At 32.9% G+C, this 24,239-nt stretch overlaps 2 protein-coding genes across 2 annotated transcripts; one reads left to right on the top strand and one right to left on the bottom strand.

Annotated features, from left to right (window-relative positions):
• Positions 1 to 1,774: 1,774 nt before the first annotated feature.
• On the bottom strand, positions 1,775 to 7,689 carry LOC129799001 (golgin subfamily A member 7). Its single transcript, XM_055842565.1, has 3 exons — positions 7,344 to 7,689; positions 7,129 to 7,281; positions 1,775 to 2,317 (listed from the first exon to the last, which is right to left on the bottom strand). The coding sequence occupies exons 1-3, from the start codon at positions 7,470 to 7,472 to the stop codon at positions 2,177 to 2,179; spliced, it is 423 nt and encodes a 140-aa protein (XP_055698540.1). The 5' UTR covers positions 7,473 to 7,689; the 3' UTR covers positions 1,775 to 2,176.
• Positions 7,690 to 11,513: 3,824 nt separating this feature from the next.
• Positions 11,514 to 24,109, top strand: LOC129799000 (uncharacterized). Its single transcript, XM_055842564.1, has 5 exons — positions 11,514 to 11,999; positions 12,734 to 13,495; positions 13,557 to 13,724; positions 18,645 to 19,017; positions 23,161 to 24,109. Exons 2-5 carry the CDS (start codon positions 12,976 to 12,978, stop codon positions 23,369 to 23,371), a joined length of 1,272 nt encoding a protein of 423 aa, XP_055698539.1. The 5' UTR covers positions 11,514 to 11,999; positions 12,734 to 12,975; the 3' UTR covers positions 23,372 to 24,109.
• The last annotated feature ends 130 nt before the right edge of the window (positions 24,110 to 24,239 follow it).

Here is a 24,239-nt window from a genome sequence, read left to right as displayed (position 1 = left end):
TGAATAATTTACAGTTTGGAACATGCCACTGCATTTGCCCACACTTTTTCGCGCAACAAAGAATATTTTATCGCGATATTTGATATATTTTCACCATAAAATAGATGAAATTTCTCTTGCAAAATTTGCGCTAAAAATATTTTCACCCTGCTGTGTCTTCTTTGAATAGCCTATGAGTTAACACGCAAAAATATTGTGGGCGATGTGGACAGATAAGATAAATATCATAATATGGTGTGATCGTAAATTAATTAGGAGTTTTGCATTAATATTTTGATGATATTTCTTCAGACTTTTGTTAGATTCGAATATTTTAAATTAAGTTTAAAATACTTTAAATAGATGGCAGCAGTGAGAAAAAAAGCAATGAGAAAACCCGGTTGACCATGATTGAATTTCAATTTGATATTCTGTAGTACTATTTTATACATAACTACACTGAGAAAAAAAAGAGGGTGCGATTAAATTTTTTTCCTCGTTTAAGGTGTAAAAATATATCAACATTATTTAATGTTAATTTTACACCTTTTGAAGCGTTAAATTAACATGAAAAAGGGTAACCTTAACCCCCAATACACCTAAAAAGGTTAATATTTACACCGATTTCGGATCAATAATGCAGGGTAAAATTAACATTTCCGGAATGTTATTTTAACTTTTTCGGATTTCTCTCAGTGTTTAATGTCTATAATAGCAAAAATATTTAATTTATTAAATTTTTAATTTTTAAATCATTAAATTTTTTCTTTATTGAAAATTGTCTTATTTTGTATTATTTTCCAGAATAAATTAATGGAATAGTCCAATAAAAAGTAAAAATATTTTTATTTCACAAAATTTCTTTAAATCATTTTATGGGAATATTTTTAAATCTGAGTTATTTGATTCAAACGATACCTTTTTGGCCTGTCAGTCGGCTGTGATTAGTGATCGAAATTTTTCAGGCGTTGCTATAACAAGCGGCAAAAATAATTTTTTGTCAGTTTAAAACAGAAATACTTGAAAGGAAATTGAAAAATAAATGAAGTTTTTAATATACAGTACTGTCTCTGTATATGCACAGCTTTTATGTCGGTTGCATTCAAAATCAATTTGTTTACATTTTGACAAAGTAATAAAGAAAATTATTTTCTTGGTAACAATTTTTTCTTGTTTTTAATTTTCTTAATTTTATTTTTTTTCTGTCTCATATTATATTTAAAATAACACGGGAAATTCTAGAACAGTAAAAAAATGATAATTTATTAAAAGAAAGATAAAAACCGTTGGGAATTTCAAAAAAAGTTGTGCATATTCAGAGAAAGAACTGTCAAAAGAAGTACCCAAACTGTGCATATAGAGAGACAGCACTGTAAATAAAATTATTTCTAATATAATTTTGTATAATATGATGCATTAGAGTTTTTTTAATAAAATAATTTTAAACTTAACTTATTTAACAAATTTTTAGCCAAGGGTTAAAAGCCTTTTGGGATAGCAAGGACACAAATCGGTTTTCGGCTAATAGCGTTTTAAATGAGCCAAGAAACTAACCTTTTTCTGGTGGATTTCATCTTACTTCTGGGCAGTCATAAACTGTAATGAGTAGCCACAAAAACTAAAAAAAATAGAAAAAAAAATCCCGAAGGATTTTATGAAGAATATTACTTTCTCTTTGGGTTCCAAGAAGGAAAGTTTTCACTTTTATGCACAATTTTTAAATAGAAAAAGTTTATTTTCATATGTATCCAACTCACTGATGATCTGCAAACAGAATAAAATCAAAACACATTCACATTTTTCAATATTTTTAATTCATAACATATTGCATTATGTTCTGTACATTATCTCATTGCATAAATAAAATTCAAATTAGTTGGAGTGAATAGTTCACTGTCCGCATGAAAATATTACATAATTCCTCTAGAGAGTGTTTTAAAATGAAATAATAAACTGAAATATCCTTTTTACCACTAACATCTATCCTCTATATGCGCGAATTTATGAAAATACTTTATATATCTCTCTCACTGTTCCGGAAGATAGAATCTGATGCTGAAAATAGGATGGGGTATTTCTTCATGAGGGATGTTTTTGGGAGGCAGCTGGAGCAAATGGGATGGTCTTTCACGAATAATCTTGTACATTGAAATGCGCTTCACATGAAGAACTCCTCCGATGAATTCGACAGCGGCAGTCACGTGCGAACCGGTCGATCGAGAATCGAAATCTCTATTACACGCAGTCCCCGGTAAGTAGGGTCAGTGATCTGGAGGCCCCGTGGGTTGTAAACCCTCTCATTTTGCGAAACGATGTATTTAGATACCTTCCTCAAGCACTGCAAAGACAAAGACCACGAGCATTTTAGCTTCTAAAACATCACTGTCCTTAATTGTCAATTTCTTGTGTCCTAAAGCGCATTTTGAATATTTCAGGATGGTGTACTTATCAACTGAAAGGTCTCTGATTTCCTGAAAAACCGTAATGTCTAAAAAGACGGTGCCGAACCGACAATTTCTGTCGCAAACTAATTTCAACCATTATTTCATTCTGTGATTCAGCCTAAGGATACCGTAAATTAATGAACGCAAGCGATGCTTGAATTAAGTATTTAAATAACATCAAAACCAAAATATTGTACGATATCTATTTTTAGGAGTAAGAAAAAGGATTGAGTTAGTCACTTGAGTTGATTAGTCACTGAGTTTACGGGAGAAAAAATATTTTTTAATTCCGGAAAATTTCCGGAGCATCAAAAGGGGATTAGAATTTTGGACATTTGCATCATAGAGCAAGTGCTCTACGACTTAACTCATTACATGAAGTAATAGTGAAATTTTGTGTAGAGAAGCTTTAATTAAAGCAATGTCTAGTTCAGAGGTGTGCAAGAACCGTTTGAAACCGAACAAACATCAAATGAGACTTGTACGTCAATGGCCAAAACGCTACCTGAACAAACTTATTTTGACGTTTATTCGGTTTCAACGGTTCTTGCACATCTCTGGTCGAGTTTTATATGTAAGATGTTTAACGAAATTTTTTGTTTTTCTGATGAATATTCTCGAAGATCAAAATAAGTTTATTTGGGCCTTTCCTTATTATATCGGCTTATGAATAAACTATAGATGCAATTCGAGTTGCATTCGCGAAATCCCCTATCAAGCGATTTTGTGGCGCAGCCACCGTTCATGTCCAAGCGCTCCCGACAGGGTTCCGTCATAGACTGACTCAACTCTCCCCATACGAATTCGAAGCAAACATAGGCGCAAACCCAAAGCCTCCCTTTATGGCCCGGTATCGCGCTCCTAATTTGCTACATAGTTGTAAGAGGAGTGAGATGATTCAATATGCAAAACACTATGGTTAAGTCCAGATTATCAACGAAAACTATTCTTACCAGTTTTTACTTAACCCTTACTTACAATATATCGTCGGTTGCATCGACCGTTGTTGTATTTGCATTTCTTTTGTGTAAGCATTTCACGCAAGAAGCGATGTCTGATTGTAGCTTGCACCAAATGCAGATACGACAATGGTCGATGCAACCGACAACATCTCGTGTTGAAAGAATCTGCTAAGTCCATTGTAGCCCGCCCAAGAATTATTATTAAACGTGTCGGGGCATAAAATTCACACATGTCTTGCCTAATAACGGGCTACGTCAATGGCATGCGGGGTTGCCAAGACAAAGGACAAACACACAAGTGTGGGGTAGTTTGAACCACCCCACAGTCACAAGTCACGTCACATTCCGAGAAGCCCCATCGCCGCCTGTTGTCTCTCGACGGCGCTCCTCAAACGGTTGAGAGACTTCCACGTCGTCCAGTTTTGATCACCACCAGGAGGAAGGCCCTCCCTTAGTTCGACAAAATCTGGTGGAAAGACTTCCTTCCACAGATTAAGTCTAGCCTCCTCCGGTGATTTGTCAAGTGGTTTGACAGAGTGTCAAAAGCTCTTGCGAGACTTCAGCCTTGCTCTTGGTTTCTCGTGACCATAGAGAAGATGCCTTGGTTCAGAGAGAACCTTGGACATCTCTTTACTGGAGATGATTTTTCTCTTCACCGGTGGTGGAGCAATTCCTGCTAAGGGATAGAGTTTGTCCACTGGCGTGCCCTTTAGGCACCCTGTTATTATACGGGCGGTGTCGTTAAGAGCAATATCTACTTGTTTGGCGTGCGCAGACCTCTCCCATACTTCAGCTACGTACTCTGCTACAGAAAATGATAGCGCAAGCGCAGACGTACGCATCAGTTTCGGCTGAGCTCCCCACTGAGCGTTGACAAGTTTTCGCAGTAAGTTATTTCTTGCCCAAGAATGCCTTCCCCAGAATGGGGATCCTTCTTCCGTACTCTCGGAGTTTTTGGGAAGAAACAGTGCACTTTATTGCGTTTTATCATAATGTATCCTTCAAGATATTGAACTATTTGCACTAGGCGAAACTCCAACTCGCAACTGCGAGAGTCGAGTCAAAGATATCACCGCCGAAGACCCAACGATCTTGCATATGAAGGCCCTATGCTTCTAAAGCAGGTTTTGCATATAGCGGGATTTATTACTTCTATCGTACGGAGTTTTTACTATTTGTTGGATGGGATTCCTCTTTAATTCCATAAAAACAAAAGGATAAAAGCAAATACGAATGTGAAGTACAAATGTAACGGTAATCTTATTAGGTATATCGCTTCGTTTTCGAATTTTTAATATTTTTACGTGATGGACGTTTTGTGACACTTTAAATGGTAAAGTACTCGCTTTACGATGTAAGTGTTCCGGGTTCGAAGTTTTTATCCCGTTTAGATCATCAGGATATTTTCTAACACCTCTAGAGCTGTCGATTTGTACCCTCGAAGTGAAATTTAGAGAAGATTTTACATGTTTTTAGTAAGTAAATGCCCTCATTTATATTTATTAAATTTTATTAATATTAGGGGAAAGGGTCATAATTTTGTCCAGTTTTTTATTTTGGACACTTTGAGGATAAAATTGGACACTAAAAATAAATTGATTAAAATGATGGGTTTTTATTCCAATATTTGATGAACAATGAATTCTATCTAAATATTTGTTCTTTTTGGAAGATTTTAACACTTAATACGTTAAAATTTGAATATGATTTGAGTTAAAATTGCTTTGTTGAAAATTCAGTGTGAGCAATTGCTTACGAGAAATATGACAGCACTTCATGTTTACTTCAGTCTTAATTAGCTATGGCGAAGAACTAACAATGTTTCTTTGCTTTTTTTTTGAGTGATATTATTGAATATTCATTGAATATTGTGTTGATTCACGTTAATGGTGATTTGTACATTTGACCCGAAGTGAGATTTGCCTTGTGAATTAGATTTTTCGTGTGAAAAATGGGAAATTTTTTAAGACATTTACCAGTGAGGTGATGGTTCTTATTTTGGACAGGTGTTTTTCTCACGAAATTTCGTGAAGTTTTAGCTTTAGTGATGACTAGGTTGGATAAATACCTGGAGAAACAAAGAAGCATCATCTCCACGAACGAGATGTTTTGAGAAATGCCTTGAAAGGCTCCCGGAAAGGCCAGGGAATGAGCGAATCCGCACGTACTTGGAGTACCGAAGTCAACTCACTTTAATGAATGATATGGAAAGTTTCCGGGCTTCTGTGACATTCTACGTTTCCCTTACATGAACAGGAAGAGGACTTGGTAAGATTGGTTCATGAAATGAAGAACAATGGGCATCCTGTTGAGGCGGATTAGCTGTCCAAATTTACAGCCAAGTTGTCCAAATTAATAACCAAGTTGTCCAAAATAAGAGTCAAATTCACCTCTACATATCAATTCATTTTTAAACGTATTAAGACTAATTTTGGTAAAAATAAGACGATAAATAGCTTGCCAAGTTTCTAAACAACCCTTCTGAAAAGAGAGTAACAAAAAAAGTCAATTAGTATTGAAAATATCGTACTTCAAACTTGGAACATCGATGTTTATAAGCAGACTGGACCAAATTATGAGCCTTTACCCTAAGTATAATTCTTGTGAAATTTTGTTTGTTCTACACGGAATAACCTCGGGCAAATTGGATACGAAAATTTATGTTCTGTTGATTCTGCAGAACCACAAAATAGTTTTGAACCATCCGGGAAAGGTTTATCAGAGGATGATCTTATTATGCTTAGTGATTGAGTTTGACACACTGTCCAGGAAGTTGATGGAGATGTTTCTCATGGATTCGTTCTCGTGAGATTTAATTTCACAGAGTAGGAAATGGTCACATATGCGTGTGCTTCCTTTAGATCTTTTGCTCCTCCTTGCCAAATTTAAAACACTACAAACCATTAGAAATCACCGCGACTGATAAGATGAAAATTAATTCCTTAAATTTCTGGAGTCATTTGTTCAGTGATTGACTTGCAGCAAGTGTTTGCGTGTCAATTATTGTGTGAGAATGTAAAAGATAAAGTGAAAAGATCTGCGTAAGGCAGAAATTATTATGTATAGATGATTTTTTTACTTGCATTTCTTCCAGAAGCTCCAGAGTTGTTTTTATACCGCAATTTTCTCATACTCGCTCCTAACGAAAGATGAGTTTCCGGGACTTCCTCAATAGCCCAATTTCCATAAAAATATAATTTATGGGTTGACTATTTTAACTTAAAATTAATAATCTCTGAAATAATTCCGATTGCAAAATCAAAACAAGCGAAAGTGAGGTTATGTTTCACTGTCCCAAAGTGTCACAATAACGAGCCGACAATGCGTGAAGAGCCGACACTCATCATCATTTGGATTTAACGATACTAGAGATTCGATAGTATCGAATCGATACTAGCGAGAGTCAAAGTTATCATTTCACCCCTGATATTTTGGGAATAAATGAATTTGGGTTGCTAGCAAGTACGTTTACAGACCCACAGTTCCTAAACAGAATGTTTCAAGGAGATACCCCCCACAATATGAAACAAAATTCCTCGAGATCATCAAACCAAAGGATTATCCTTTCTTCGATCACAGGATAAAATTTCCGAGGCGGTTTAAGATCAGTTGTGAAGTTAGCTGTAGATGCAATTGCAAGATTAAATTTTTTGTTAAGAGTGAATTAATTTCCCCAGCAAAATCGGCAATAGATAATTCCTGATACGATAGATAATTCTCATTAACTCTTTGTTCTGGGATACCTTCTCATAATGGGTCTCCGTGCAGATGTAGTTTAAGTATGCAGTGATGCAGGCCAAGCAGCCCTCACAGTAGGTACTGCAGGTGCCCTTTTCTGCCTCTGCAAAGTACTCATTAAGTTTGTTGATGGTTGTCTCGAAGGTGTGTTTATCAATCTGTCCAGACAAGAACCCCCTTTAACAATCTTACAAGTCACTGGGCAGGAAGTATTACTCACGCGACTTTCCAGTTCTGTGGGGAAGCGGGTTTGGAATTTAACAGCTGTACCTTCACTGTAGTCCCTCTGGACGAAGACTTTCATGTAATTATTGGCAAGAGCTGGAGTTCCTGGTTGTGCTTGAGACATTTTCTACTTCACGACTTTCTCTGTTTCAGAGTATCACGAAAGTACTTCTTTCACCTTCTTCCTAAACTAACACACTCACTATCGTTGAGCACGCGGAATAGAAGTACAATTTTCACGCCTTTCTCCTCAGATTATCAATTTTCACTTTTTCCAGCTAATTTTCACCCATTTATATTTTCGCAAGAAATGTCACATTACCACTTGACTTGACAGTTCGACTCCATCCGCCATATTTGATCGGCTCACACTACTGGAAAGCGCGCCAAAACATTCCAGCCTTCCCGCCTTTTACTGGAAATCCCATTGTACCTTCTATTAAAATCCCCACATCAATAATGATTATGTTAAAAAAGTGACAAATTGCGCTCTATCTCAATATTCATGTTTCATTAAAAATTTTATGTCTACACGGCTATCAAATTTCAGTTCATCAATATCGATTCATGTCCAACAAGGTGATACAATAAGGTTTCGGTGTCATATCACGTGCCTAATCACTGTACACGAGAGCATTAATTTCCCTTCCCAAATGATTACCATCTCTCAGGGCGATTTTGTGAAAGAAAAGCAAAATGAAATGCCACAAGAGATCACTTCCTATTTCTGCGAACGATTACTTCGAGTGACGATCAGTCAAGGTGAAGGTGCTCAAAGGGGTACTCGCACTCTGTCCCCGTAACCTGGTTAAGATTATTCATTCGCGGAGCTTCGAGCCACTCAAATTGTATCAATTGGCTTGGCTTTTGTTTGAATGTATTGAAAAGGGGTTTATCAATATAGTAATTAGAATACAAATCTAAGAAATGCATAACTTAAATTGTTTTTGGTTTCGTAAATCCAGAAAGAATACGTGAGATTGTTAAGAATCTCACCTAATATTAAGAGTCTTACCAAAACTTTTGGATAAAGGCTTTTGTCTTCTTGCAAAAAATTTAAAATTGAAATAATCTAATAAATAAAAATATTTTAAGGAATAAAAAATATAGTAGAATTTTCAAAATTTACGTTGATAGCTTTTGCCACAATATTTAAAATAATCCAAATAAACTATATGAAATGAGAATAAGAGACAAAAACAACAAGAAAAAATTAAATTTGTTGTGGCACAGACCAAGGTTCGAAATTTTAACCAAGCAAATCTTAAATAAATTGAAGTTAAATTAAAGTTATTCGAGTAAAGAATAGGGAAAAATAATTACTGCACTGCCAATCTAAAAACACTAGTCACAAAAGAGCAGTAAGATATTATTAAATTACGTCAGTAAAAAATCTAATTTGATCAGTACTTAATTTAAAATATCAAATAGAATAAAATTTTTATGTAAGTTATATTAGAAAATATCGAGGGATTTCTTTATATTTATAAATATGTAAAAAAATCATATAGAGAAATAAAAGAACATAAATTAAAAATAAAGATCTACATTTTATTTGCAACGCAATTAAATTAATTGAATTTTGTTTTAAGATTTAGGTTTTTACTGACCAAAATGCAATTTTTAATTGTCCTAATTTAATTTCTTATAGCTCCGGCACATCTTTTGTACCAGGAAAATTTCATCTTATCGAAATTCAGACATTTTTCATTCCCAAACTTTTTTCACAAGTCTATCCCACTCTTTCGCACTCTTCTTCTTCTTTTGAACATCACATCAAATTAAATTTAGTTCAGTCCAATTTTAAGTTCAAAATAGTGTGATAGACTAGATAGGCGAACCTCTTGAGAAAGACAGGGTTGCGAATTTTGATTTCATAAAATTTTACCAATCTTACTGACCAATTTAATTTTTTTGCTTTTGCTTTTTCTATATTTAAATTTTAAAACATTGTCTTTGTTATGGGAGTAAATTTTGGTCCAAGCATTTTCTTACTATTTTTACCGATTTTACGTATATCCTGTCGTAATTTGAATTATTAATTAATTTTTCGTAAAATAAACTAATTTACGATGCAAATTTATTCAAGATGTTTCTCTGAACGATTCCCATTCTTTCACCTTTTTGTAACTCACCATTTTAACCATTTTAACCGAAATTGACAACAAAACATTATTTCTTTATTATTTTTTATTATTATTTTATGTATATATTGACCATTGAAAAGTTTAGAAATGTGTAAATCGACCACGTATTTATTTGCACGTATTTAACCATTTTGAAGTACTTTTCTAAATAATTCAAGAAACTTTTGGTCGATAAAAATTATCAACTTTTGAAAAACAATTATTTTTGATATATTGTTGGGCTTTTGCCCTGAAAAATTCCTCAGAGAGATCAAGGCTTATCGTGGCCAATTATTCGGCATCGACCCAGCTCTGTGCCCCCATCCGAACTCTTCCAGGCCTTACTAACATTGTCGCCTATCAGCCAATCCCCCACACGGCATGCAACAGAACTATACCACCAGTGAAAGGCCGCCTTTCTTGGAGCGAGAGGCGGGAAATATAAATTGCCCGCGAACAGGGAAGGGAATCCACCAGCCTGGCTCTATTTCGCTCTCAGGAGGAAAATCTACACTACATATATGAAATAAAATTATTTTTTAACATATAAATAAAATCAATGGATTACAAGAAAAAAATTAAAATGTTATTCTGTCTGTCATTTTTTTCCACTTGGTTTATTGAATATAAATTTTTCAAGAAACTTAGCCGACACTGTATGTATTGTATATATCAAGAACCGTGATTTTTATTATTTTATGCAAATTTTCCAGGAATTTCATTGCTTTTGGTTAATATACAAAATTTCTTTATCCACAAGGAAAAAATCTTCGTAAAAATTAAATTTTTAATATTAAATTGAATTTGGTCATCAAAAACGGCTTATACACCCTGTGAAGGAGGATTTCCACCGTTTGCCTCTGGAGGTTGGTCACCAACGCTAAGACGGCGGTGGACGCAATAGAGGGAAAATAAGTCACTGTTCCTGTAATGTTGTTGCGCTTTTAAAGCATTTGTCGATGAATAAAATATCTATCTATCTATATAATATCATAAAGAAATATAATAGAAAATAAATATTTTTGAAATGAAATTCGTTTCCAAATTCATTTGTTCTTTCTCGTGAATGGGTATATATGTGAAAATATAAAACATTTTTGACAAATCAATTTGGTTAGTAAAAATTGAATTTTGGCAAGTAAAAAATCAATTTTGGTAAGTAAAATATCGATATGGCACATACAACTTCTTAATTTTTCCTTTGCTAATATTAATTTCACTACTTTACTTCAGCTCTATGCAAAGTATTAAGAGAAAAACTGTTTTGGTCAGTAAATTAGTAAATTTGGACAATAAAAATAAATTAATTTTAGTAAGTAAAAAAAAAACATTTTGCCGTGCAAAAAATGAGAATCAATTATTTAAAAATCCTGAATTATTTAATATTATAGATATAATTTATTAATATCTAAAAAAATATGCTACATATTTTCAGATAGCAAATATCCAAGAAATAATATCTAGAAAACTTTCCAAATTTATTAATGATAGAGTTAATTTGCGTGAAACTGCCCCACTCGTTTCTATTTAGCCGAAATACAAAATTCGCTCAAGTGAAGAAATTGCAATTCTTGTTTTGAGTTTTTAATACATTATTTTCATGATCCATATTTTCTTAATATACTTTTTCTACTTCTTTGTAGATAGATCATTTTTATTAAATTTAACAAATATAATATTCCATCTGTAAAACTGTTGTGTAATTATGTTCCTGTCCATAAACTTCTCACTTTCTAGAAGCTTACGCCTTATCGGTCAAGCATATTATGCTGAAAGCCGTACATGCTGTGCTCTTTTGTACGCTCTGAGGGCGTTCTGGATTCCTTCATTAGCTCTGCTAATTGAGCATATTGAACATTCATTTTGCTAGTTGGAACACCTCTTCGTATACCGATTCTTACGATCACTGCTGCGCTGGTGGAGAAGAAGTTCGCGACGACGGTCAAATATGCAATTGGAAGTGCTTCTGTGTTGAAAAATGTGAAGAGTTGGTCATCATCTTGGGTCTGAGACATACGGTTTTCCTCAGCTCGGGTTTTACAGTCAGTGGCTTTACCGGAGAAGAACGACGGCTCCACTTGGACGATCGTGATCACCACGCGATCTCTCGATTGCATTCGAGACTCATTGCCACTATCTTATTCACCTGCAGACTACCACTCTGTGGAGTTGAGCTGGATGTTAAAGTAAATTTGTACGGAAGATTCACTCAGTGTCCCGATGTCATATGATCTTCATGGGAAAGATCAGTGAACAGTCGCGCGATCTTTACTGGATTTATTGAGTGGCTGTTTTTTTTCGGGAAGACTCTTGTTTTTTCTTCTGGGAAAAAGGTGTAAAAGGTGTGTGTGTTTTTTTTTGTGCTGAAGAAGAAGTTTTAAAGTGAGTGTTTATGGTGGCTACATATTGTGGATATAATGCCCATCATTTGTGATTTTTTACTTGATCACTAATCACATCAATTAATCATCAGCTACCAACATCTTGTTAGAACACTCTCTCACCAGGAATGTTATAAAGTGAAGGTAAAATCTTTGCAATTTCAGTGTTATTTCTTTTCCCAAGTTAAAGTGAATTGACATACTTTTCACCATTTTTCATCAAATTATTTGTATGTTGATCATGCAGAAAGAAGATGAATAATATTATATTAAACAATGAAATACAACAAGAGGAGAGTGTTTATGCAGATATTCTTCCGGGCAATGTTCACAAAACACGCACCATTTCAATTATGTTTATTCACCCAAATGCCACAAGATCGAAAATGGTGATGACCTACATTTGGTCCACCCAAGGAGGTGTACATATTGAAAGTTGTCTTTCTCTCTCATCTTTTCCGTGAATTTTTATTTACTTGAATAATTTTCGGGCTTCTCGTAAACCTGTTATGATCGCGACCTACGTCTACATTTGTAAGCCAATAGAGAGGCTTCTTTGCAAAGAGTGATCTGTCGAACAATGAGGTGTACAGTGAAATTATAGCATTTTTTTCTTTCGTCTAATGCTACAATGAAACCTACATTAGCAATGAAGTAAACGATCATTTGGTCCAACCGTTCAATGAGGTGTACCAGTGAAGATTTTTAACATTGGAGTTTCACATCGATCGCGATCTTCTGTAAATTGAAAAGTCCCTTTTTCTCTTTCATTGTCAAAAGTTGCAGTATTAACTTTTGATTCATTAAGAAGATGCAATTTCTCCAGAAGGAACAAGGCTGTCAATCAAATATAATAATTTGATCTTTCTCTGTTTCAGTGAATCTTGTGCGCAAACACGAAAGATCATGGAGAAATTTGCAAAGAAGTGGATCATTCTATTCAGTGGAGCCTCCTCAGTGATCACCTCACTATTATTTTCTGGCATCTATTGAATTGTGCTCCAATTACACACAATTGAACAACAACAAAAAATTCTTCACTCTTTGTTGGTCATTTATGGTGCAATATTGATAACAGAGGGAAAATCTCTAGTTCCTGGGGTGCATCTGAAAGATCATCATGCTGTCGCAGAGTAAGAGCTATACAATGTCACTTGGTCGACTTTCTGTGATTATCGTGGTGACACTTCTTCACTGGGTCGCACCATCTCATGCAGACGCTAATAGTGCTGGCATAGTGACTGAATCCGTGGTCAAAAGTGAAAATAGCTCCATGATCACAATGAGAGGAGACACTCTGAATCAACTGGGTAATATGCTACTGGACTTGGCGGATGACTCTCTGAGCCGTGGTCACATTGATGTACTTCCTGGTGTCACAATTGAGAGAAATCTCAGTGTTTCACACTCCGAGACGCGATCGTACGGCAGCGTGCAAAAGCGACTGCATGACTTTGTTGAGAGTTGCGTCATAAATGTGGATGTAGGACGTGCACTCGGTACAGGCCGGATATTCTTCTTTAAGGGCCTCAAGAAGATGATGTGGCCCCTCTTTATAGGGCTTCAAGTGGTCAAAACAGCCCTCCTAGCTCTTTTCTTGCCCAGCCTCATTGGATCCCTTGGAAAGATTGTGGGCAAAGGTACTAAAAATATCCCTATCTCACTTCCTCAAATTCTTAATCGTCCCTCATCATCCCACAGGTTTATCATCGGTGTCGGCTTTTGGACAACCACAAGAACCAGTTGAAGATCTGGAATTCAAAGATAATACCTATTTAGACAACGAGAATAGTTATTCAACTGGGACAGGAAATACACTCACTACCGGTCAAGGTGGTGGAGCAACTTCTTTTATGCAGCAACAGCAAGGTAAAGTGACCCTAATTCGATTTTTGTTGTCTTACAATTTTAATTGACTATTTGGGTATTTTAAATCAGACATCTTCATTTTACCGGTAGAATTTCATTTGGTCAGAATTTTGCATAAATTTGACATTCAGATTAAGTGATGCATATAATTTCTGGTTCAAAATTATCAGAACATGAAAGAAACATTAGTAGTTTGCCTCTAGCACAATGTGCTCCAGAATTAAGTTCTTTTCGCTGTAAAAACAGAAAAGAAGAAATGACATAATTTAACAGTTGTTAAATTAAAATTAATTACCTTATTAATTAGTAACTAAAAAGATGTGGGAGTTTTAATATCAAAGTAATGGTATATCTAAATTGTGGCATAATGAAATACACAATTTAAAAAATGTTGTCTAAGTAAAAGTAAATGTGAATTTAAATGTACAGTGGGTGTCAAAAGTTTGTTGCCTCATGTATGTTCGGGAAAACAGGTGCAAAAAATTATAGAAAAAATTACTTTTTAAAATTTTCCTTTTTGCAAATTAGTAGCCTATTATCCGTAGATCTTATTTACATATTTCGAAAAAATTATTGCATTTTATTTCATATAAAAAATTATTGTTTTACAAAAGTTGTTCATTTTTGAAAAATCAAAAGTTTGTTGCCTCATTTGAAAAGTTACTCAAAAGGGTCAAAAACATGCAACTAACTTAAAATAAACCGACCAAATTTTGAGTTTATGTCATTTGACATAAAACTTTGTCTATATTTTAATTCATTTTACAATGTATTAGGAATGTTTATAAAAAACAAATAGGGGGAGGTGGGGCTACTTTGAGCTGGGGGCTACATTGTTACACGATTTTTCACCTATTTCTAATTGAAGCTAGGCCTTACAATTATTTTATTTAGATCCACAATTGTTTTGTCTATCAAAATTACATCATCTTAAACCCCAGTTTCCTTTAGAAATATGCGAAAAAATCGTATAACAATGTAGCCCCACAGTTCAAAGTAGCCCCACCTCCCCCTACAATAAAATATCTATTACGTTTCAAGCAACACTCCTTAAAAAACGTAACTTGTATTGAAAATATTACATTTCAAACTTAAAACATTGGAGTTTACATGCAACTATGCCGAAATTTCGTGAAGTTCCCTTATTTTTTCACAATTAAAGCTTTATCAGAGAGATTATCTGTTTGACAGCTCCTGATGTAAGCTAATTCTTTAAATTTAAAACAAATTCTATCTAAATTGAATAAAATGTGTACAATCTTACTGAACATTGAGTACAATTCGAGAAAAGCTGTACGAAATATTAATTTACCATATTACAAGAGGCAGAATTATCAAAAAACAGTACTATTTAAAGTAAACATGACAACTTCTATCAATTAAGGTGTAAGCGTTGCAATACAAGGCAAAGTGGGAAAGCTGCATAATTTTAAAAAACACAGACATCTTAATATTCTGAATGAAAATTTTTTAATTCAAAATTCAAATTGAAATAGACAGTCAAATTAGTATAAGTATTAAGAATTTTTTGACGGTTAAAAACTTTTTAATAAATTAAAAAAAAAAAACATTTTTTTCATAATTCCATAATAATTCTATACTTCTGAAAACGATTAAATCAAAAGCAAAAAAATTAAAAATATAAGCACTTTTCGAAATACCTATTGAAAGTACATATCTTAGATTCATGATTAGAATTAGTGAATATTAAATGCAAACTAGACAATTTTGAATAATTAATTTATGACCAATTTCTATAAAAATTACTTTAAGGAAAGGTTGTTTAGTTACGTTAGTCTTTCACAATGACGTGAGCAAAATCGCTTGAAAGAGGTAGAAAAATTTCCTTGGTCTTTTTTCGTTTCGGGTAAAGTTATGTAAAGTTTGTGTACGAAGTTATATACACGGAAACTTTGACATCGTTTCTATTTTGATAATATTTTCCTACATTATCTTTCTCGATTTGAATTGTGATTAACAAATTCTTTTCTTAGAAAGTTATACTATATAAATAAATGTAGTTTGAAAGAATTTAAAGTATTTTAAAGAATTTACATGTCATTTAAATTCAAAGACCGTTACTACTTATGTTTTTTAACGTCTCTTCGGGCCTGCTTAATACGTATTTTTTCTTTGCACAATAACAATAACAGTCTTTAAGAAGTTGATGCCAAAATACGAAATCATTTACTATTTCTAATTCATTGTTCTACTGGGGTAAAAAGCGTCACTCTCACAGTTCAAAGCGTTTACTTTCTAATTCACTCTTTATTATCTTTTTTATCATAAAAAAATATTAAGAACCTTAACAATTTGAGAGAATAATTTTAATGTAAGAAGTAGACGACTAAGATAATTTCTTTTTAAATTACTTGGCTGTAAGTAATTTTATTGTATTAAGACCTAAGCTTAACTTTCAATCCGAATCAAAATATTGTCATTAGGTCGGTGTACATGCCCTTACACAGAGGGTTTAGTAGCCGAATAGAGGTCTTTTGCATAAACTTCCCTTACCTACACTGAGAAAAAAAGGGTAAGATTAACTTTTTTTCCTCATAACTTTAACACTTTTGAGGTGTAAAGATATATCAACATTTTTATGTTAATTTTACACCTTTTTAAGGGTAAAATTAACATGAAAAAGGGTAACTTTAACCCTTCATACACCGATTTTGGATAAATCCTGCAGGGTAAAATTAACATTTTCGGAATGTTATTTTAACTTCTTCGGATTTCTCTCAGTGTAGTTATTCATTGCTAAATTTTATAGGTTAAATATTCACAAGGTTCATCTGAGAGTCCATTTGGGCCTTGAGAAAGATTGAAGGAATTTAGTAAGCATTTCGGAAAGAATTGCAGAAGATCTGAAAGTATTTCCTTATAAATTATTCTTGACCAAAAAATAATAAAATATATTATTTTTGGAAAAGTTTCCTTTGTTAGTTTTAAACAATTTTCACATATTTAGTCTGGTTTAAAGAGATTTCAGTTCGCTTTTTAGTATTCTACTGACTGAAATTGAGTTCTTTGCAAGCAATTTTTAGTGATTTACTTACTAAAATGGCTCCTTTCCATTGTTTATAATGCTAATTAATTGATTATAAGTAATTAGTGGTCAAAAAATGAAAGCATCATAGTAAAAACACCTTAGTCCGAGGATTTGGACTAAATTTTAATTTTCGTTTTCAGTAGGAAATACGACTTCTGATAGAGTGAATTCCTAAAAATTTTAAACACCGTAAAAAATATGTAAAATTCCATATTTAATGTCAAATTTTTAAACTACTTTTGTTAAGAAAAACCACAGACAAATTTTACAGAGTAAAATAGTAACTACAGCAATTTATAGTTAGAATATTGAATATACATAAGAAGCAAATGCGTTGACTTTATTAGTGTCGTACTCTACTAATGATGAATATTCAATCGTTTAATTTAAATATAGTATAGATTATTATTTAAAAAAATAAATTTCAGAAGTATTGTTTATGTGAATTAAGAAAAGTGTATTTCGTGACAAAAAAATTTGAATGCAACAAAATTTAAAGAATGCGATGTTACATGATGTTCTGATGACGATCATCAAACCAAAGTTATTATCTAATAATTATGAATTTACATCTGAAATAATATCTCCTAATCATCAATCTTCAGTAGGTCAGAGCGTAGCCGCTGATTCATCGAGAAAATAAGTTATTTTAACTTTTTACAATTAATTATTAGGCTTTATCTTAAAGGCTTAGCTTGTTGCTCCGGCCTTCTGACTTTCAGATATTATGCAATCAATCTAATTTTAAAATTTTTATTGGTATTCCTCACCATGTTACTTATTTTGCTAATCATAATTCAAAAATATGTTAACATTATTTAGCCGGTGTTAATTCATCTTTTATATTTGTCTAGAGAGTTTCTATTTTTGCTAGGGCTCATAAAACTGGCTAGTGGCACACAAAATTAAGTGCGTAGAAAACTAAATAAACAATGAATATAAGGTAAATTCACATTGCAGCATTATGAATATGAGATAAAAGAAAAACGTTGTTCTTTTCCATTTTAACTACATGAAATTTCTTATTTATAGACTGTATTTATGAATTTAAAGGCATAAATAGAAATATTTATTGTTTCATTAATGAAGAACAAGCACTCAAAGATAAGAGAGTTAATCCATGACTTAATGATGCTATAAAAGTCATTCAACATCGTAATTAATTATGAAATAAAAATATTTTGGCGAAATTTATTGTGCACTGAATCTCAAATAGTCTTACAAAAAAAAGGTTTTAATTAGGGATTTAGTGTCAAATCAATAAATTTTAAACTTTATAAGTCCTCAAGAAAATGAGGACTTGACGATGGTTTTGAACAACAGATGAAAGTTTTGGGATCGAGTTTCGCACAATAGTGTTGAATTTCCTAAAAGTAAAAGCGTGTTTTTTAAATTTCTGAAAATATTTTTGACAAATTTTTGAGATAAAATCATATAACCCATTGTGTTAATATGACAACAGCGTGATGAGAAAGTTCTTCTTTTTCTCAATGAAGGAAAACATATCGTTTTCCTGATGGTATTTGCCAGAGAGAGTTTGTATTTACACATTCATCTAATTGGTTGAGTGTGCAAAAATCTTGAGAAAGTAAATATAAAATGTATTGAATGATTGTTAATTTGCTACAGTTACAACTGACCCCACTAGACCATCATCTTGAGATATTTTCAATAACATTCGATCAATATAAAACTTCGCGCACATTTCTACGAGTACATGGGAAGATTCTCTCTCCAAACATGAGCTATTGTGAAAAAAAAAACATTTAAGAGAAATTACACGGTATTTTCACTTAGGCAAACGCAAAAAATGCTACAGATTGTTAATTGCGATCTCAATTATTTCCGTTGTGTATTTGTGTCTCATTCAGATAAATACGGAAATGGACTTTATGACGGAGCCACGTCCGAGACTCAGAATAACATCGTGAGATTTGGACCAAATGGTCAGAAAGTGTCGTATATGATGACACCAAACGGAAATTACTATTCAAAATACAACAGCATGATGGCAGCCAAGAAGGATGACTTCAAGATCTTCCATGACATCCCAGCTTCCTCCATGCTGCTCACCAACTACGATCCTTTCTACAGTCCTTTGCTGTCGCGTCTCGATGCCATATTCCAGCAGCTGGGCCTGGGGTCCGGAGAGGAGGCCTGCCGACAAAAACTAGTGTGTCTGATGTATGCCAGTCCGGCCAAATATGCACCCTACAGCAACCTCATTTCGGCACAATTGAGTAGGTGAGTGTCTCCATGACTCAATATTGCAACTTCAGTCCAAAAGATTATTATTCACATGTCTCAGTTTTTATGGTCGAGAAGAGATATCTCTTTTGGAGAATTTCCTTTTTGGCCAGTCTCTAAAAATTCTGCTATCCAATTAATTTCATCTTACAAGATGATTCACATTTTGTGCCAAATGCCAGTTAAATATATACTGAGAAAGTATTATTAAAGACAAAATGATTGAATATAATTATGGTTATATCACAGTTTTGCTCCAGTTGAAGCGATAATTATCGCTATTAACTGACTGATTTTTACTCTTAGAACAAGTAAGAGGTGTTTGAGAAGCCATTCATCCTGAAGAAATGATAGGGAAGGAAAATTTATAGAATTCTCGATAATCTTACATGGGTATGACAACCTCATACATTTTCCTCTTTCGGTTATCTTCTTCGCATTCAAACATTTGTTTTTTTTTAATTATTTAAACTTTTTTACTTCAAATTGAATAACGACTTCAATTCTTTCTGATTATCATTCATTTTAAGGAGATTCAGATTTATTTAAAATTGCAATAAGTTATCAAATAAGAAAATTTTGAACTGATTTCTTTTGACGCCAAATTAATAGCATTAATATGCTAGCATTTTCAATCGAATAAAATTTAATTAGTAAAGATTACAATGGCTGGTAAGAACGGATTGAAAACTTTTTCGCTTCTTGGAATTTTTCTTAGCACCTACGTTTCGGGAATACGATATCCCCTCCGCACAAGGTTGGACAAATAGCTCTTCACAGGAAGAGCTAGTAGGGGAAAGTACTCTCCCTTCGAATGTTCATGCCTTCGAATAATGTGAATTTTCTTTTAGTTTTCCCAAGAGAATTACACATTTCTATTAAATATTAGTTGGCTTATCATCAATTGTTGATAATATCGTGATAATTTAGTGTAAATCTATCACGAAAAACAAAAGAAATTCACATTATTCAAAGGCATGAACGTTCGAAGGGAGAGCACTTTCCCCTAAGAGTTGTGTGTTGGTATGTACTACACGTGCTACATCATATCAAACCGAAAATTTATTCGAAATTTTAGTTACAATTTTCTTAAAAAACGATTTTGACATTTTTAAAGGCAACTTACATAGAATAAATAAAGAAATAGGGTATAAGAATTGGCCAATAATTTCTTTTTTAAATTAAGTAGGGGAAAGTGCCAATGCTTGATACGATCCAAGCTTGATAATAACTAAGAAGGGTCCATGAATGATAATTTAAATGTGGCAACTCTATCATTAGATGTGATTATTTCATAATTACACATATTGCAATCCGCCAATTTTATCGACAATTGACATAAACTTCAATCCTGTTGCCTGAATTTTAAGGTTGCAGAATGACATTTTCATGGACTCAAAGTGAAAAAATGGTTTTCACTAGCGCCCTAATGCCATAAAAACACGGCTTAGAAAAATTACATAAAAGTGATTTTAAAACTAATAACCAGTCGTACAAACGATTTAAGCAGATAGATTACAGTTCCGTCTAAATATTGATGTGCAATTTTTTATATCCAATGAAATTTATACAGTGAAAATGGGCTTCCGAATTGTCAAATCAATTATTATACAGGAAGGCCCCAAACCCAACTTGTATAAAAATCGCCACTGAATTTCCATTTTCTTCTTGAGGAAAATCTAAGGATTTCCAGGAACTATTTGAGGTTGGATTATGAACCTAAGAAGTGAGACATTTTTTTGTCATAGTGCAAGAATCGCTTCGGTTTGTGTGGAAATCAGAAAATAATCACAAACCTTGGACATCATTTTACAGTATCAAGCATGGTCACTTTCCCCTACTTATATCACTTATTTAATGTTTAATAAGTACTTTATATTATGTTAGTCGAGTAGGATCATTTCAAACATTTTAGCAAATTTGAGAAGAATAAAATACTTTTAAAAAAGCCTTCATCACTTATACAAAATATTTTAGTTTTATAATTAAAAATATGATAATTTAGGTTTATAATCTAAAAACTAGTGACAAATATCTTTAAAAAAGTTTTTGAATAATTTGACCAAGTTATAATTGAGATGCTCGAAGCAAAAGTGCACTATCGTATATGCATTTTTCGGCTAAAATTACTCATTCTTTCTCTTAGCGATTAAAACTAAATTAATGAAAAGTGATCATTCTAACTAAAAGATAAAATGTGCTTTTTTTGGACAATTATTAATAAATTATTATTTAAATAATCATAATAATTCTAATTAATGTTAATAAAATAGAATAAAATGGTTAATAAAATAAGTCTATTGGGAGCAATACAGTCTTATCAGGGATTCAAAATTTTTTTTCAAAGGCTCCAAATTTGCCTAAAATCTTTTAAAACTTGTATCTTGAAAATCTGGCAATTAGAATTATTCAACGGTATTTTCTATATAGTTAAATGTCCGCGTAGAATATTTTAAAAAGATATCCAAAGATGATTTTAAAAATGTCGTTTTATATAGAGGGGGTGGGGTATGAAGAGGAATTGGGAAAAATGAAAGTCATGTTAATAGTCCTAGATTCAATTGAAGAATCTAAAATGCGATAGGGAGAAGTGGGGCACCTTTGAAAGAGGGACAATTTTGAAATTGGGATTTTTCACCTATTTTTAAATAAAACTGAGCCTTATCGTGATATAATTTAAGAGCACAAACAAATTGATAAGGTAAATTACATTATGATATGGCTTAGTTCTACTTAAACGTAGGAGAAAAATCTCAATTTCAAAGGTGCCCCATTTCTCCCTATAGACGCAGACTTACACTCGAAAATATTTAACCTACAAAATTTGACATAAATAGAATAAAGAATTGTCATAAAATGTTGCATACAGAGAGCTTAGAATCATCGATTTTAGAGGTCCTTTGCACAAATTTCTTTACTTAATCCTTTACTGAAATATCTTATAAGCTAAATGATATCGAGGATCAGCTTGCCTGTTTGGACCCTAATGCCTGGTTCAGACTGAATATTTAGCCCAGTTCTCTAAGGTCTCAAAAATGTAAATAAGAAACAATTTTCCTGATTTTTCAATATCTAATGGATAATTTACCCTTAATATCCAGTTCTAAACAACAATTTCTACAAGAATCTTGTCTGATAAAGAATTAGACGAATTAAGCCATATGGCTAAATCTAAGTCTGAAGCCCGTATAAGTCACCTATCTCTAAACATTTCGTCTTCGTCTGAACTTTCTGATTCTTGAATATATTAGAACAAGTCATCTTTGATGATTCGTGGTAATTTTGACAGATCAAGAAGTCGATGTAATTGTACTGCTCGATATTTCTTTAAGCAACAAAAGTCTTTAATTTTATCAATTGATAGAATCGAATAATTTTATAAAGTCATCATTATTTACAAATTTTCGTATTTTTTCTCTTCTGAACTATTAATATATTTTGTTCTGTTGTTTTTCTTTTACATTCTAAATCTTTGTATATATTCTTACTTATTTTCTTTCATTTCATTTTCATTTTTCCTCGTTTTGATGTTTATTGTAACTCAATTGATAAAAGGTCTGATTAATTAGGATTTAACATGTTGCAATTTTATTTCAATTTAATGTCATTAAGCCTTGAAACTTATTAAAATGAAAACTTTAACACTACTTTTGGATTATATAAAAACTTTCATTGTATTTTAAAAATTAATAGAAACTGGATAGAAATTGTATCTGAACCAATCTATACCGACACAGTTGTAATGAATATAACATTATTGGTAAACACATTAAATGCTATTTGAGGAATTTAAATTTAAAGATCTTCTTGCAGCATGATTGACCATAATGTGGCTTACCACTTTCTCAAGAAAAAAAAAGAAGAACTCATCATTTCATGTAATTTACTTCTTTTGATGTTTTTGTGGTCAACAATCCACAACAAATTCATTTGATAAAGTGGAAGATCATGAGATTTTATCGCATTTCACTCTCTTCATCACTTTCGGGCAATTAGAAGTTAACATTTTATGTATATTTACCTAACATCATCAACTTTGTATTCTTGCTAATGGGATGGGAGTTCTTTCAGATCGGTTGCTCTAAGTTGATTCTAATCTTAATGTTCTCGTTTTGTTTTCCTTAATATCTTCTTCAAAAGGGAACTCAACGAATTGAAGAAACCGACTTCAGACAACCCGGATATTATGCGTTTCTTCAAATACATGAAGGCCGCCAAGGATGGGCAGGATGGTGTGAATTGCGATGTAATGAATCGTGATTGCGTCGATCTCAAAGATAATACGAGTCCAGCCATGATAACGACTTTCAACGATATCAACAAATTGGTTCATGCCAGAAAACTTCACTGATGATCGAGGCACTGAGGGACGGCTTTTCTGCAGCTAAATCCCCATCTGACTTTTAGGAAAAACCACAAATTGCATTGGCGATCTGATACCATTGACAGTGATTTTGCTTGTTTTATAACGATGTAATTACTTTACGTATTCGCTCCATTTAACTCAAGTGCAATTTTACTTTAATCGGAATTCAGTCTTATATAATTCTGTGCTATAGAATGCTACTGATGGAGCAGACAAAGAACATTTCGAGAAGGTGGACACAGAAAGATGCTACCTAATTGAAATTTAATAAGTGAAATAAGTTGAGTGGGATTCACGTGAATTTTTCTTTCACTCATTTCGCGGTAAATTAAGTGTATGTTAACGGGAACAATGTGACTCAGATTTTCCATCTTCTGAAACATTCTTTTCTTTAGCGCACGAGACTGCTGGGTGTAAATATATTTTAGAATCAAGAAGAAAAGAAGCACTCTTGATGGAGAAATAGCGTTCTCTCACAAAGAACAATCTTAGGCAATTAATATTTTGGGTGCTTGGCCACAAAACTTGGACCAACACTTGGACTCGAATTAGGTTAATTAATGGGAATGTGTGTAAGATTGGAATGGGAAATGACTAGTTTAAAATAGTTCTCTCACTTTATTCTATGTGAACCTCCTTAGGAAATTATACTCTTCTGGAGATTGTAATTTATTTTTATTTATTTTCAAATACAACCTCAATAAATAGTGTGAGCCATCGAGAGCTTGACTTTTATTTATTACTTTCTCTCACGATATATATTTAAGAAAGAAAAAAAAAACAGATCGGAATTTTGGTAAGTGAGGTGAGTAATGTACTTTTTCTTCAATTTGTCTTTTATACCATAAATGTG

This window comes from Phlebotomus papatasi, chromosome 1 (assembly GCF_024763615.1).
Source record: "Phlebotomus papatasi isolate M1 chromosome 1, Ppap_2.1, whole genome shotgun sequence".
Lineage (NCBI taxonomy): Eukaryota > Metazoa > Arthropoda > Insecta > Diptera > Psychodidae > Phlebotomus > Phlebotomus papatasi.
This window is presented reverse-complemented; position numbering and strand designations above follow the sequence as displayed.

What these genes read in the sequence shown, in the direction of transcription:
- LOC129799001 (XM_055842565.1), bottom strand. Translation starts at nt 7,472, where the DNA reads ATGTCTCAAGCACAACCAGGAACTCCAGCTCTTGCCAATAATTACATG. An exon ending in CCACAGAACTGGAAAGTCGC is followed by an intron (nt 7,282 to 7,343) that starts GTGAGTAATACT and finishes TTGTCTGGACAG; the next exon opens with ATTGATAAACACACCTTCGA. An exon ending in CGGAGACCCATTATGAGAAG is followed by an intron (nt 2,318 to 7,128) that starts GTATCCCAGAAC and finishes TTGTCTTTGCAG; the next exon opens with TGCTTGAGGAAGGTATCTAA.
- LOC129799000 (XM_055842564.1), top strand. Translation starts at nt 12,976, where the DNA reads ATGCTGTCGCAGAGTAAGAGCTATACAATGTCACTTGGTCGACTTTCT. An exon ending in TGGAAAGATTGTGGGCAAAG is followed by an intron (nt 13,496 to 13,556) that starts GTACTAAAAATA and finishes ATCATCCCACAG; the next exon opens with GTTTATCATCGGTGTCGGCT. An exon ending in ATTTCGGCACAATTGAGTAG is followed by an intron (nt 19,018 to 23,160) that starts GTGAGTGTCTCC and finishes CTTCTTCAAAAG; the next exon opens with GGAACTCAACGAATTGAAGA.